The following is a 15,307-nucleotide window of genomic DNA, read 5'->3' as shown; positions in this document are numbered from 1 at the left end:
GCCACAACATTCTGAATTGTTTAAGATCAATAAATACCATTTTAAACTACTTTCTCAATTACCAGTGGTCCTCCCTCAGTCAAGGATCTGCCAACTTTTTATTTAACAAAGCTACAAAATACAACTAGCAATAGTATGTTTGGAAAGTTAAATAATAATAGGGTACAAAGTCAATGCTATCCCCATAATTATTAGCAAAACCATTTAGCTTTCTGAGAGCTAAGCTACTGTCAAATCTTATTTCACAAGTGTTATCGAAAACTTATTAGAATTGTATTGCCTGCTCTGATGTCAAATAAAATTACCATGTTAATCTGGAATCTAGACTTAACAGGCTCAACTAAGAGTTTCCTGGTCTCTCTGGAGTTTTTCCAGCTTTCACGGTTTGAAGGGAAGGTACATTTGTTTGTCATTAAGTCCTTGGAGTTCATAACATGGGGAAAGAAGTTGTATAGACTCTTCATATCAAATTGATAGAAAACCTGATCATGGAATAGCAAACACGGATTTCTGATAGGATTTCCTACTAGAGGTGTTATAATCTCTGTCTCCTAAATAACACATGTTTTAAAATGATCCAAAGTACAACCAGATTGGGGATGTAGATGTAATATATTAGAAACATCATTTAAAATGTGTGTCCAATGGTGCTGACATTTTAAAAGAAGAAAGGCAAACGGAATTTAAATACTCCCTATAAAAGTCAGCATTAATACCATGAGTCTGGTTTAATCAGTCAAAAGTAAAAAAAAAAAAATAAGTTTAATAAAATTTCATATTAAAATGATTCAATGCTTTTAGGGTTGAATATTTTAATCTAAAGTATTAAACTAAACATATAAACCTCGGTGGTGAGAAAGTCTGTAGGTGGTAAAATACTCTGGGTAATTTTCTAAAAATCAGTCGTATTATATTAATTAAATTTATAACATTTTAAGGAAAGAAATGTTAAACACATAGTTATCTGACTCTTTCCCCTCAGTCTATGGTGGTCTGTAGCGGGCAGTGGCAGACTACAACTCACGGGCCAAACCTGGCTACTGACTGCTTTGGTAAATAAAGTTTTATTGGAACACAGCTGTGCCCATTCATACACATTGTCTGTGGTTACTCTAGTTACACCTACAGATTTGAGTAGCTGTAACTGAGGCCGTATGGTGTTCTGTAAGCTGGAACCTGTTTTCAAATAAAATGAATGGTAAAATCGTTATTAAAAAAATCCTTAGGCACTGTGGTTTGAAAGTCCCACTTTCAACATTTAAACGTATTTTCTGTAGGATTTCTTTTGAACCACTAAAACCCAATGAAAACTGCATCTTCTGAATCAGATATTTAAAATGTTTCTGATAAGGATATTAAAATTGACGTCAGAACTATTTAGAGGTAAATGACTTACGTTTGTCAATCCTATTTACCAGGAAAGATGTTCCTTAAATGAGACCAGGCTGTATGGTGGGCTTGTAACTATAATTAGTAGAAGCAGGAGTTTCCAACGGGCCTTGTAACACAAAGAACCCTGAATATTAAACAGCATGTCAGTGTGGTTTTCAAGCTGCACCACACACGTTTCCTCAGCCTCCTGTAGCTGCAAACCTAAAATAGCCTGAAGGTCAAAGCCAGACAGACATACTCTTGTCACTGAATGTGCTGACCATGACTGATATGAGTTGAGTTTACTTCCTCCACTAAAATTATGGTGGAAAAACAAACTCCAAACTCAAGGGCAATCACTATAACAATCTTAAGAGGAAAAAGAAGAGAGAAATAAGTCCCAAAGTGGTCTCACACAACGATCAGCTCAGACCTCACTTTCACTAGGACCCTCCTTGTGGAGTCACATATCTGAATTATTGCATCAAGAAGGCTGTAACAGAAAAGATGTCCGTGAGAAAGTAATGTGAAGCCAATATGCAAAAACGAGAGTGATTGGAAACGACCATAAAATCATCAGGCTATTGACAGCTGGGGAAATTCCACATGCCAAGCAAATCAGCTGCAAGGAAATATGAGAGGCTTGAGGTGAAAAAAATACACCTGAATCCGTAATTGAATTAGACAAGCCTCGCTGCACGGAGAACTCTGCTGGTCACCAGGATGCAAAGCAAACGCCGGGTTGCCAGACGCGCGTTTATCAGCCACAGTGATTTATTGAGTGCTTTAATAATACAAGTGTACATCAACTGATCCACAGTCAAAAGTGGCAGGTCCCTAAGAAATTTACAAGCACTTTAAGTAAATCAAAATACATATTATTTTGTTCAATCCAGCAGTCTTCTGTGTGGGGACAGAAGGCTAGTGATAAACAGAGTCTCAGTAATGCACAGTGATTCTGATTGAAGCTTTTGTACAAAAATCTGGTTCCCAGTAGCATGCACCCACCGATAAAGACTTCAGTACAAAAAACTTAACCCTAAGCATTACATTGGAGTAGAAACGAGATAGAATTCTGAATTCGTGTTTTCCCCAAGATCACAGGAAGGGAAAAAGGATCCAAAGAAAACGAACAACAAAATAACAGAACCACACAGGAATACGAAGCTTTGAAAGAAAGCTCATATTATTACAGATCTGACATTGTTTGCACTGAAAACAAAAGTTCCCATCCACGTGGAGGTGGGATTAAAAAAAAACAAACCCAGATCTTTCAAGTTAATAGAAATTAAACAGGGAATAAAACGGGAAGGGGTGGGGGGCAAAGGAAAGGGAGGGTGGGGGATGGATGACATTCCATCACAAAACGGTTCAAAAGGTGATAAAAATAAGACAAGCAGAGCCGAGGTGCGGGGCCCCGATGCACTTGGTGAGTGTGCCGCGGGCCAGGGCCCTATGTGGCGTACCGCTTGGTCCACTGCCTGGCCATCCGGTCGTGCTCCGCCCTGTTGGTCATGTACTGTGTGGCGATGCTACCCACCAGCGGGTCAGCTGGAAAGGAAGCAGAGTCAGAGGTCAGTCAACACCAGCAGCTTGGCCTCTTCAAAGCTGGGGAAGAGAGGAGTGTCTGGAAAGCTGGCCCTGGCTCAAGGCGTGGTCAGGGAGGCGAGATGCTGCGCCCTGGAACAAGGTCACCTTCGCCATGACCTGCAAGTGACCTGCCCCGGAGACCGCATCTCACCCCCGCCGCCCGAGGAGCACCTACCTGTGCTCTGACTGCTGCCTCTTGTCACGTCTCCGGACGAGCGTGACTCTCTCTGTCCCCACCATACATATGCTTCTCCCCCTCTTCCTCCCCTGGTTTTCAGGTAGATGTTTATTTCACAGAGAAGATGCAGGTGGGCTGTGGGCGGGGCCTGCAGGGTCCTGGATACGATCCCCTGGGGGAAGGGGGCGGGGGAAGCCTGGCCAACTCCCTGACCTGGGTTATTGCCCAGGCAGGGGTCCAGCAGCAGGTTAGTGACCCACTGACACAGGGCGACAGGCTGCTTCTGCCTCTATATTTGGGAATATCAAAGCCACAGAGCTCTCTACTACATAAACAGCGATGGATGTTAGTCACAGCTAACCCTCACTGACCTACCACGTCCTAAAACTTTAACACGGGAGGGCTGGCACGGGATGAAACTGCAGCCTAAGGATGGGGGTCGTCAGGGCTGGAGCTGGGCCCTGACTGCAGGTCTCCCGGGACACTGCTCCACCCAGACGGGATCAACGGTTAATGAAAACAATTCAAAGCAGCTACAAAAAAAACGTAATTTAGGTTTCTGGAGGTCCCAGAATCCACCCGTCTCCCTCCATTCTCTAATCTCACTTCTTCCCTGAGTTTTATTTCCTGTATTTTTGGTGTTGAGAATTTGAGTGTATTAGGGCACGTGGATAAGAAAGAACCAAAAGGGAAAAGGAAAAATATTAGCAAAAGCTAACGTTAAATATGAAAAAAAGAAAATAGGTAAAGAATATGGAAGTGGGTTTGTGGTCTAATACCACCTCGTAACTCGGGAAGATTCTGAGAGTCTGCTAAGACCCAGTAAGACATCCAAGGTCACACCTTCGCGATAACCAAGGTATAACAGGAAGTCCACCTTTTAGCGATCTGCTGCTGCTGAGGATAACAAAGCTCGTGAAAGTCCTCCCGACAAGACTTTGCTTTTATTTTTTTAATTTTGTTACAGTTCTAACATTATATTACGCCACGTTTTTTTTTTTTCCTTTTTCGCGGTACGCGGGCCTCTCACTGTCGTGGCCTCTCCCGCTGCGGAGCACAGGCCCCGGACGCGCAGGCTCAGCGGCCGTGGCTCACGGGCCCAGCCGCTCCGCGGCATGTGGGATCTTCCCGGACCGGGGCACGAACCCGTGTCCCCTGCATCGGCAGGCGGACTCTCAACCACTGCGCCACCAGGGAAGCCCACACCATGTTTTTTTGTTTGTTTGTTTTTTCTTTTTTGTTTTCTGGCTGTGCTAAGAGGCTTGTTGGAACTTAGTTCCCTGACCAGGGATCCAACCTGGGCCCCCTGCAGGGGAAGCGCCAAATCCTAACCACTGGATCGCCAGGGGAGTCCCCAAGACTTGCTTAAGTTTTAACAAACCTCACTTAAGTTTTCTTGGACTTGTGCTAAGTTTGTTACAATTATTCTAGGGAGAGGCCAGTTTCTTATATTCACTTACATCACAAACAATGATAGTCAATGGGTGTGTTCGGAATGTCTGCCTCTCTGCCTACTCTGTGATTCTTGTCCTTCACTTGCCAAATGGTGAAACTCTATCACTTCAACTAACGGAGCCAGGGTTCAAGATGATTGAAATCAGCAGTACCAGATGTAGACACTAAACACCTGGGATTGGCAAGATATTTTTAAAAAAAATGCTGTCTTTCAGTTCAGACTATAGAGTCTAAAAAGGGCCAAAGACAGGTCTGAGTCACATATCTCTACCTTTGAAACAAATCATCTTGTTTCAATTTCTGGAATGCAAAGCCTTAGGGTGGAACCTGGGCACCTTCAACAGAGCTTACATCTACATCGCTCAAGACAGCTGTTGGGTTAAACACACTCTACATTAGTGATGTGCGCTGAAGAGCCATCTGTACTTCCTGACTTAACTGGTCGAGGTAAAGGACAGGTTTAATGTCAGAAGAATGACCAGTGACATGAATGTTCTAGTGCAAATCTACCCTCACTGAGAGTGGGCATACTGGGAACAGGAGTCTGCTGTTTCAGCTCAAAGGAGGGAGAGGGAGAAGGAGACAGTGGGGTGGGAAAAGCATCTATACTATTTCAACAGGGGCAGAGGGGAAAACCTCAAAAACACGGTAGAGTGTTCTTGATAAAACTCACATGCGTTGTGCAGACATTTTTTGGTACGCTTAAATAATTAGCAGGAAATTCCTCTGAGTTCCTTGTATAATACCTTTTCAAGTTCGATTTTGAAAAGAGAAATATTTTTCCATCTGCAAAATTATACATGCTAAATATAAAAATAATAATTAACAATTTCAAAAAATCACTTCACACAGTACACAGGACAGAAAGTTGTAAGTGAAAACCGTTTGCAAATTCACTGAGAGAAGTACTGTTAACATTTTGACTTACATCTTCCCAGACTTCTTTTCTAAACTACAATTAAAATAAAAGATCATAGTCTGCTTTTGGAACCTTTTAAAAACTCACTGTATGGTGAATAACTTTTTATATCAATAATTATATCCTACTTGATCATTTTTATTTGATTTAATTTTTTAATTGAAGTATAACTGACTTATATTACTATATTAGTTTCAGGTGTACAACACAGTAATTTGATAATTTTATAGATTATACTCCATACAAAGTTCTTATAAAACACTGACTATATTTCCTGCACATCATTTAAAATATTAACCTGAATCAATAACCAGTCTTCTGTTTAGAGACATTTGGGTTCTTTCCTTTTTTTTTTTTTTCTGCTTTATAAACAATGCTGTGAAGAACATTATTGTGTGAGCATCTTTGTAAATTTATGCAAATCTTAAATTTAAAGTGTTAATGAAGGAATAAAGGTATAAAATGAAGGAATTTAAAAATCATGTGTTATCAATCAAATAGTTCTTAAATGCTAAAATGTTTTGTTGAACAGAAAAAAGTTAAGACTACCAGTAACTGAATAGAAACTATGCAATAAATGTATATCCAATGATCACTGCAGTGAATTTAGTGGAATGAGATACTCCTTTTGTAGTATATTTATAATTATGACTTGAAGTAAGATTGAATCTTGTTATTGGGTTTCACATTTCCTGGATACAGATACGCCAGGGATGAAATAACGATGACGGGTGACACATCTTCTTCCTCCTTCTCCTCTACTTTCCTGTCTGACCTCTGCTTCCCTACACAGCGCCAGGCGCCTGAACAGCAAGCATGGTTATTTGCGAGTGAGTGAAAGGTGATCTCAGTGCTCTGCCCCCTCCCCTTTTTTGGAGATTCGTGTTATGTGCACCTTTGATTCCAGAAGAGAAAGGCTCAGGCGACTCCTGCAACCCCATCTGAAGGCTCACCCGTGACGGGGGCTATACTGGAAACATTGGAAACCAGAAGGGTTCACAGCCCGTCCAGGAAAGGAGGGAGACAGGGAGAACGGACTTGAGGATATGGGGAGGAGGAAGGGTGAGCTGTGACAAAGCGAGAGAGAGGCATGGACATATATACACTACCAAACGTAAGGTAGATAGCTAGTGGGAAGCAGCCGCATAGCACAGGGAGATCAGCTTGGTGCTTTGTGACCGCCTGGAGGGGTGGGATAGGGAGGGTGGGAGGGAGGGAGACGCAAGAGGGAAGAGATATGGGAACATATGTATATGTATAACTGATTCACTTTGTTATACAGCAGAAACTAACACACCATTGTAAAGCAATTATACCCTAATAAAGATGTTAAAAGAAAAAAAAAGACTAAAGCGGGTAAGAAGCAGCTACGTGGTTAGAGGGAGCGGAGAACGACGGGCAGATGGCCGAGCCGCCCAGTGATTCCATTTGCGAGGCCAGGGAACATTCTCTCTTGGTTGGTAGGTGGAATGGGAGAAATCACATGGCAAAGAAATGCTGACTCCCTTTTCTTAAGACAACACATATATTCTCAAAGAAACACAGACAAAACCAGTCCAGTATGATGGAAAAGGGGGTGCGCTCTGGGTCCAGACTGCCTGCCTTTGTACCTCGGTTCCACCGATAACTGTGTCATGTCAGGCAAAGGACTTAACTTCTCCGTGCCTCGGTTTTCTCAACTGCAAAATGAAGTTGCTACAGTTGTTGTTATAAGAATGAGATGAACTGATTATTGTCAGTCACATACAAAACTTCTGCTATCATTTTCAAAATGAAGACAGGAAAACGAATATTCATGTGCACCTTAAAAGAAATATAAATCTTATTGTCCTCTGGAAGACATTCTCTTCGGATAAAATCCATAAAATCCAAAGTCTTGAGCATGTAATCATTAGAGAAATGCAAATCAAAACTACAACGAGGCATCACCTCACACCGGTCAGAATGACCACCATCAAAAAATCGACAAACAATAAATGCTGGAGAGGGTGTGGAGAAAAGGGAACCCTCTTGCACTGTTGGTGGGAATGTGAATTGATACAGCCATTGTGGAGAACAGTATGGAGGTTCCTCAAAAAACTATAACTAGAGCTACCATATGATCCAGCAATCCCACTACTGGGCATATATCTGGAGAAAACCATGGTTCAAAAGAATACATGCACCCCACTGTTCACAGCAGTACTATTCACAATAGCCAAGATGTGGAAGCAACCTAAACGTCCATTGACAGATGAATGGATAAAGAAGATGTGGTACATATATACAATGGAATATTACTCAGCCATAAAAAAGAATGAAATAATGCCATGTGCAGCCACATGGATGGACCTAGAGATTATCATACTAAATGAAGTAAGTCAGACAAAGACAAATATCATATGATGCCATTTCTATGTGGAATCTAAAATATGACACAAATGAACTTATCTATGAAACAGAAACAGACTCACAGACACAGAGAAAAGACTTGTGGTTGCCAAGGGGGAGGATGATGGGGGAGGATGATAGGGGAGGGATGAATTAGGAGGCTGGGTTAGCAGAGGCAAACTATTATATATAAAATAGATAAACAACAAGGTCCTACTGTAGAGCACAGGGAACTATATTCAATATCCTGTGATAAACCATAATGGAAAAGAATATGAAAAAGAATGTGTGTATATATATGTAACTGAATCATTTGCTGTACACCTGAAATTAACACAACACTGTAATGCAACTATACTTCAATAAAATAAACTAAGCAAAAACAAAAACAAAACCAACAAAGTCCTTAGCATGGCTCCCAAGAGCATCATGATCTAGACCTAATCTTTCCAGCCTTCTCCACCCATGCTTTAAACCAGAATTAACAACTCGCAGCTTCTCCAATAAGCCCTCCAATAAGCTCTCTGCACCTTTGCTTCTGCGACGTCCTTTGCTTGATGGGCTTCTACGAATTTCTCAACATTTAGCTCAGGCATAGCCTCCTTGGGGATGCTTCTAGGGGCTTTGTAGCAGGCTTATGTGTCCCATTTCTGTTTTGTCTGTTCGCACCTCTATCACTGTGCTGAGAACGCTGCCTTTTAGTTGTCTGTCTGCTGTACGGTCTGCATTTCCCATGGGGCTGGAGCCCACGTGTTCAGTCATTCGTCAACTATCACTGAGTCCCTACTATGTTCCAGGTCCTGCAGAACTAGTGCTAAATAAGCAAACTCCTGCCCTCATGGGACTCTGCCTGGGTCCCTCTGTCTCCGTTTCCCTCTCGTTAACCTCATGTTTACTGCGATGTATGAATGGAGAAGAACGTAAGACAAGTAAGTAAGGAACACACAAAATAACAGCCAGAAGGAGCAGTTACTCCATAAGGCGGGTGTCCCTCTGTAGCACTATATGCTGGCTCACCATAGAAGTTTCTTCTCTATACACGACTAGCAAGTCAGTAAAGGGGACCTGATGGAGAGTGTGACAGCTTTCTTGTCTTGTCTTTTTTTTAAAACTTATTTATTTTTTAATTTTTTTGTATATAAGCAGGAATCCTCCCTCCCTCCCTCCCTCCCTTTCTGGCTGCGTTGGGTCTTCGTTGCTGTGCACGCGGGCTTTCTCTAGTTGTGGCGAGAGGGGGCTACTCTTTGTTGCGGTGTGCGGGCTTCTCATTGTGGTGGCTTCTCTTGTTGTGGAGCACGGGCTCTAGGCTCACAGGCTTCAGTAGTCGTGGCACGCAGGCTCAGTAGTTGCGGCTTGTGGGCTCTAGAGCGCAGACTCAGTAGTTGTGGCGCACGGGCTTAGTTGTTCCGCGGCATGTGGGGTCTTCCCGGACCAGGGCTCGAACCCACGTCCCCTGCACTGGCAGGCGGATTCTTAACCATTGTGCCACCAGGGAGGTCCTAACTTAATTATTTTCTGATTGAACTTTGTGGTTAGCACTTTGCCATGTCTTGGATTCTTCGAGGCTATAAACCACCGCTTCTCCAGCTGTCCCACCATCGCCATGATGAGCACTTACTCACCAAGTCACTGGAGGCTTTCTGTGGGTCTGCCTTGCCATGAGGAATAGCTCTTTTGTGTGTCTTTCATGGAACGTTTCTTCCATGGTTTGGTTTAGCCTAGTTTTATTTAAATCTTCTATAAAATTAAAAAGTAATTGATGCTCATTATAATAAATTCAAATAATAAAGAAGCATGTATGATGTAAAAAATACGATCTTCTTCCCTTCAATTTCCCACCATCTCAAGGTAACTGCTGTTAATGGTTGGATGCTCACTCCTCCAGACTGTTTTCTTTATTTATATTTAAACCCAATGGGAATCACGTGATTCGGCAACTTGCACTTTCCTCTGGGCCAATATACAGTAGTTGTGTTTCTAAGATACTAGAAATAGACCTAGCTTATTACTTTTAATAATTAGAGGGCATTCCTTTGCACAGTTATTCAGCTTTCATTTTTCCATCCCCTACTGATGCACATTTATTGATACATTAGATCTGATGTTTTGCTATCAGGACTAGTATCACCATCTTGTATACATCTTTGAGCATAGGTTTGTGTCGTCCTGGAGGGTAGATTCTTCTAGGTGACGGTATTGGGCCAGAGAGTACAGTACACATTTAAACTTTTTGCCAAATACTGCCAAACGGCCCTTCAATAAAAGGATGTACAATTTATCCTATTTCTGGACATTCTCCCTAACACTGCATTACCAATCTTTAAAAATTGTTTTTGTCAAGGTAACCAAAAAAAAAAATCCCTGTCGTTGTATCTGGATATAATTTGATGTCTACTGAGGTTTAACATATTCTTGTGTTTGTTCGCCATTTGTGTTTCTTCTCCTGTGACGTGCTTGTTCATGCCTTTTGCCTATTTTTTCCTTACTAGCATGAAGGAGTATTTTATATATTATAAATATTAAGCATGCACTGCAAGTTCGGCTTTGGCCTCAGTATTCAGCCCAAATTGCTTTAGTCTTTGGAGGACTGAACAGACAAACGCCTCCTTTGATGTTATTTTGAGCTTTGCTGAACTTGTGGAGATCAAAGATCAGGTTACCATCATATTGAATAAATACAGATCATCTTTTGGATTATTACTAATATCGGAATACTGGTTTTTAAAATATTGGTAAGCATGATGAATGTTAACTTGGGACTGAAAATCTCTTTCAGTTGAAGACAAACAATATGACATACAAGGAAAAGATTTGGAACCGTCTTCACACGTATTCACACAAACGCTCAAAGTGAGATGGGAGCGCAGCTATCGTGAGGAAGAAGGCTTCTGGCACGAAACAGGCCTTACGATTGTCCACGGCAGATACTGAGAGTAAAGTACTTGTAACAACCAGTGGCTGCTGGCAGAGAAAGCAGTGCATCCAATGATTGTGTGAGTCAGGAAATGAATGCAAACATATTAGAGATAAAAATGTGAGGGCAAAAGGCTTCTGTTGGCTTCTGAAATACCCAGAAGACATTGTCTTTAAGCATTTTGCACACAGTTCCAGTTTGTGGGAGGACCTGCAGGGACACTGCACCGTGATCGCCGTGAGCCAAATCTTTTAAGTCTAGGGGGTGAGGAGATGAGTCTTCACCTTTCTGTTACCATTAGAGAAAAAAGAAAGCTTATTGACTTCATAGCAAAATCTCCACTAAGAGTAACCCACAGTGGGACAGACAGCCAAAGAAAAACATGCTTTTCATCAGGCGAAAACATCTGTCTAAGTCTTGCAAGTGTGCAGAGGAGTCTCCTAGCAGCTGGCAGGGCTAAGAAGTTATACTGCAACGTCATCATGACAAACTTTAAAAACATATCTAATTTTTTTCATGAAATTAAAAAAAAATTTTTTTTGGCTGCTCAGCTTGTGGGATCTTAGTTCTCCGGCCAGGGATTGGATTGAACCTGGGCCACGGCCGTGAAAGCGTGGCGTCCTAACCACTGGGCCACCAGGGGGTTCCCTCTAATTTTTAATAATAATATTATAGTATTACTTAAATTCTTAAAACAAAATTTCATATTTATTCTTGTATCTCAGAAGATCACTTTATGGTGGGAACATTCAACATTGCCTTAGGTTGTTTATTGGGTTTAATGCTGGCTGTTCAGTATTCAGCCAGAAATAAATTCAGTGCACCTCTAAGGAAAATACTATTTATCTATTATATGTGGAGGAAATATTTTCTCCCAGTCTTTTGTCCTTTAACTTAGTTTATAATGTCTCTTGCCATTACAAGTTTAACGTTTTTCAGTACTTAATAAGTCAATCTTTCCTTAGTATTTTTTAGTGTGATGTCATGTGTATTTGACAAAGGCCTTCTCCACTCCAGTATTTCAGAAGTATTCTCCTACATTGACATACAGTAACCGTCTGTGCAATGCTAGCTTTATCACACAGACGATTCCCATACGTATTTGGACCTGATTCTGTACTTGATATTCTTGCATTCGATTAATTTGTCTTTTGCTTTATTTACTCCTATTTTCTTGCTACTGTCTTAAAGTATGTTTGATATCTGGTAGGATAAGTTCTCACGCGTCCCCATTTCTTTCCTTCACTAAAGTTTTACTTGGAGAACTGTCATCTTGAGGCTGAGACTTGGAGCAATGAAAGCTAGGTCACCCCAGGGTATAGGAATTTCATGTCTCTTTGAATAATGTTATCAAGATTGAGGAATGACTGAATTCCTCAGGGTCTACTAATTAAAAATCAAGTGAGTAGGACAAAGTTAAGGTTTTTTGTAGTTTGGAATGTGGGGAAACCAGACCATTAATTATAGGCCTAACCCAGACCAGAAAGGTTGTTAAGTACCCTGAAAAAAAAAAAAAAATCACATATACATAGAGTGTGTGTGTGCCTGCGTGTGTGCTCGTGGCTCATAAAGCGATTTAGGGAGAACGTTACCATGCCTATGATTTAAACCAAGTGGTGGATGTTATCCAACTAGATTTAACTTCGAAAATGCTAAATAAAACTGCATATCAGTCTAGCAAGATATGCTATTATCTCAGAATTAATAACTAGCGATGCTAAAAGAGGAATCAAGTACCCCAACTTCTAAAGAGACATTAATACCTTCCTCAGGACTCGCTAAGAGAAGAGGAGCTGGGGGCTTCCCTGGTGGCGCAGTGGTTAAGAATCCGCCTGCCAATGCAGGGGACACGGGTTCGAGCCCTGGTCTGGGAAGATCCCACATGCCACGGAGCAACTAAGCCCATGCGCCACAACTACTGAAGCCCACACGCCTAGAGCCTGTGTTCTGCAACAAGAGAAGCCACTGCAATGCAGAGCCTGCACACCGCAATGAAGAGTAGCTCCCGCTCGTCGCGACTCGAGAAAGCCCGTGTGCAGCAACGAAGACGCAACACAGCCAAAAAAAAAAAAAAAAAAAGAAACCCAGCCATTCTCAAATATTAAATTACATAAAGTTACAATTAAGTAATTTATACAGGTAATCAATACTTAAAACTTATCATTTCTTAATTATTTTACGGCTATTATTATTTATCGTCATAGTTTTTTTTAAGGTCTTTTCTATCCGTATGGTGGAAAAACACCATGTGCTACTGTGCACCTTGTCCCGATTACACACTCAGGAAGGTCACATAAGTAGCTTGAAATCAGCAAATGCTACAAATTAGGACTTGAGTTACTGTTTTGCTGATTGTCTGTGGTTAAGAAAGTGATGGAGAAAATGCTAATAGTGCAGATCAAACTTAAAAGTGTATCATGTCTAGATCCTTACACAGTGAAGAGCATAAAAACTGGACGATATATTCTTCCAGCACATGAGACCATTATCTGATTCAGAAAGAAGTTGCTCATGACACTAACCAGTGAAGTTCTGACACGCTTTTTCTTTGTTTTACTTTGGTCTTAGTTCGTAACTATGTATGAAAATATCGCCCAACATTCCTGTTAGAAACACACTCATTTGCTAAAAGTCACTGTAAGTCTTCTGAGAATGAGTCAGCTACATGGAATTTGCAGTAAAGAGAACTATATATTTTATTATCTGTAAACTGTGTACATTTTTACATCAGTAAAATGTATAATAAATCTATGTACGTACATATGGGCATACAACCACCCCTTCTAGCCACTGCCCATTTCAAAGTTACCAATGCCCATGGGGAAGGGCTTAGCCAAGGAAGCTGAGCCGGGCCTGGGTCTTCTACATCAGGGGACTGGGAAGTGAGACCTCGGATTACGGCACGTGAAGCAGCATTTTGACACCTGTCACCCAGAAGGCATGGACGGCAAGATGCTGCTTGCCAAGGAAGCAGAAAATCAGGTACAGGGTTGCCGCCCTCATCCTTTATCTGACCCCACAGCCTAGGAGTCAGGCCTTGGAAAGGGAGAGAAGAGGTGTCTGAGAACCAGACCTGCTTGCTCCACCCTGACAGAGTAGAAACAGGAAATGAGATTTAAATCAGTATGAGAGGAGAGTTTAAAAACCGACAAGGCTGACTTTTCTATTAACTGAAAGTAACCCGAATGCTGCTAAATATTGTTAAGGAATAGAAAAGCAAAATTCAACTAAATGTGGCCTAAAGCAGTGAATGAGAAAATTAAGACCAGTCCATATTAATGCCCCGAGTTGCGATGGCTCAACAAACAATACGAATACACTGGCTACAACCTAAACTATACTGTTGATAGAATATTTTTCCAAACGTCAAAACTCGTCCTATCAGCCTACACAGCAGTGCTATGTACCCTAAATCAATGTGTGTTTTGAAATAGAAAGCGTCTGTTAGACTAGACCCATCCACAGAGCAGCACAGATGGGGCATCCCTACTGAGAAGCTACTGGATTGCAATTCCAGGCTTAGTTAAACAATAATTCCTAATGAACTCTCAGAAAATATCCTTACGGTATTGGACTTGCTTAAGGCACCAGAGATTCACATTGCTTTCTCCAAAACGTTGGGCTGGCCGAAAAGTTCGTTCGGTTTTAAGTAATAATAAAAGGCACTTTTCATTTTCACCAAGAACTTCACTGAACAACGTATTCGCTAACCAAACAAACTTCTGGGGCAACCCAATACCTCTGCAAAAAGCTATAGCTGCAGCAAGTAGGAAAGAGTCAAAGATGCCGAGATATCAAAGCTATATTTTTTAAAAAAGCAGCTTTATTGAGATATAATTCACATACCATATAATCCACCCATTTATTGTGCACACTTCAGTCGTTTTTAGTACATCCACAGAGTTATACAGTCACAATCCACTTTAGAATATTTTCATCACCTCCAAAAGATACCTTGTATCCTATTCCTCTAAACCCTCCAGCCCTAGGCATCCACTGATCTTTCTATTTACCTATTCTGGACATTTCATATAAATGGAATCATTCAACATGCGGTCTTTTGTGACTGGCTTCTCTCACAAAGCATCATGTTTTCAAGGTTCACCCATGTTGTAGCATGTAACAGTACTTCATTCTCTTTTATTGCCAAATGATATTCTATTGTGTGAATATACCACATTATATTTATCCATTCCTTAGGTGATGGACATGTGGGTTGTTTTCACCTTTTGGATACTGCGAATACCCACATGCTGCTGTGAACGTCTGTGTACAAGTTTTGCATAGATCTGTTTTCATTTCTCCTGGGTCTATACCCAGCAGTGGAATTGCTTGGTCATATGGGAACTCGATGCTTAACTGTTAGATGAACTGCCAAAATGCTGTCCAGAGAGAATTGCACATCCCTCCCCAGCAACGTGTGAGGGGTCTGATTCTCTATGTCCTCACCACATGTGTTAGCATCTGAGGATGTCAGATTATAAAGACAGAATAGCTTACACCCATTGGC

General features: G+C 41.4%; 1 protein-coding gene across 1 annotated transcript in view; it reads right to left on the bottom strand.

The window, feature by feature from the left end:
- Positions 1–2,104: 2,104 nt before the first annotated feature.
- Positions 2,105–15,307, bottom strand: part of LOC132425124 (ubiquitin-conjugating enzyme E2 E2) — a 351,419-nt gene continuing 338,216 nt past the window's right edge. The window contains exon 6 of the mRNA XM_060011539.1: positions 2,105–2,922. Coding sequence (XP_059867522.1) covers positions 2,825–2,922 — 98 coding nt within the window. The 3' untranslated portion in view covers positions 2,105–2,824. The remainder of the gene's footprint in view (positions 2,923–15,307) is intronic.

Source organism: Delphinus delphis, chromosome 4 (genome assembly GCF_949987515.2).
Source record: "Delphinus delphis chromosome 4, mDelDel1.2, whole genome shotgun sequence".
Lineage (NCBI taxonomy): Eukaryota > Metazoa > Chordata > Mammalia > Artiodactyla > Delphinidae > Delphinus > Delphinus delphis.
Note: the sequence above shows the minus strand (reverse complement) of the source record. Positions and strands in the feature narration are given on the sequence as shown.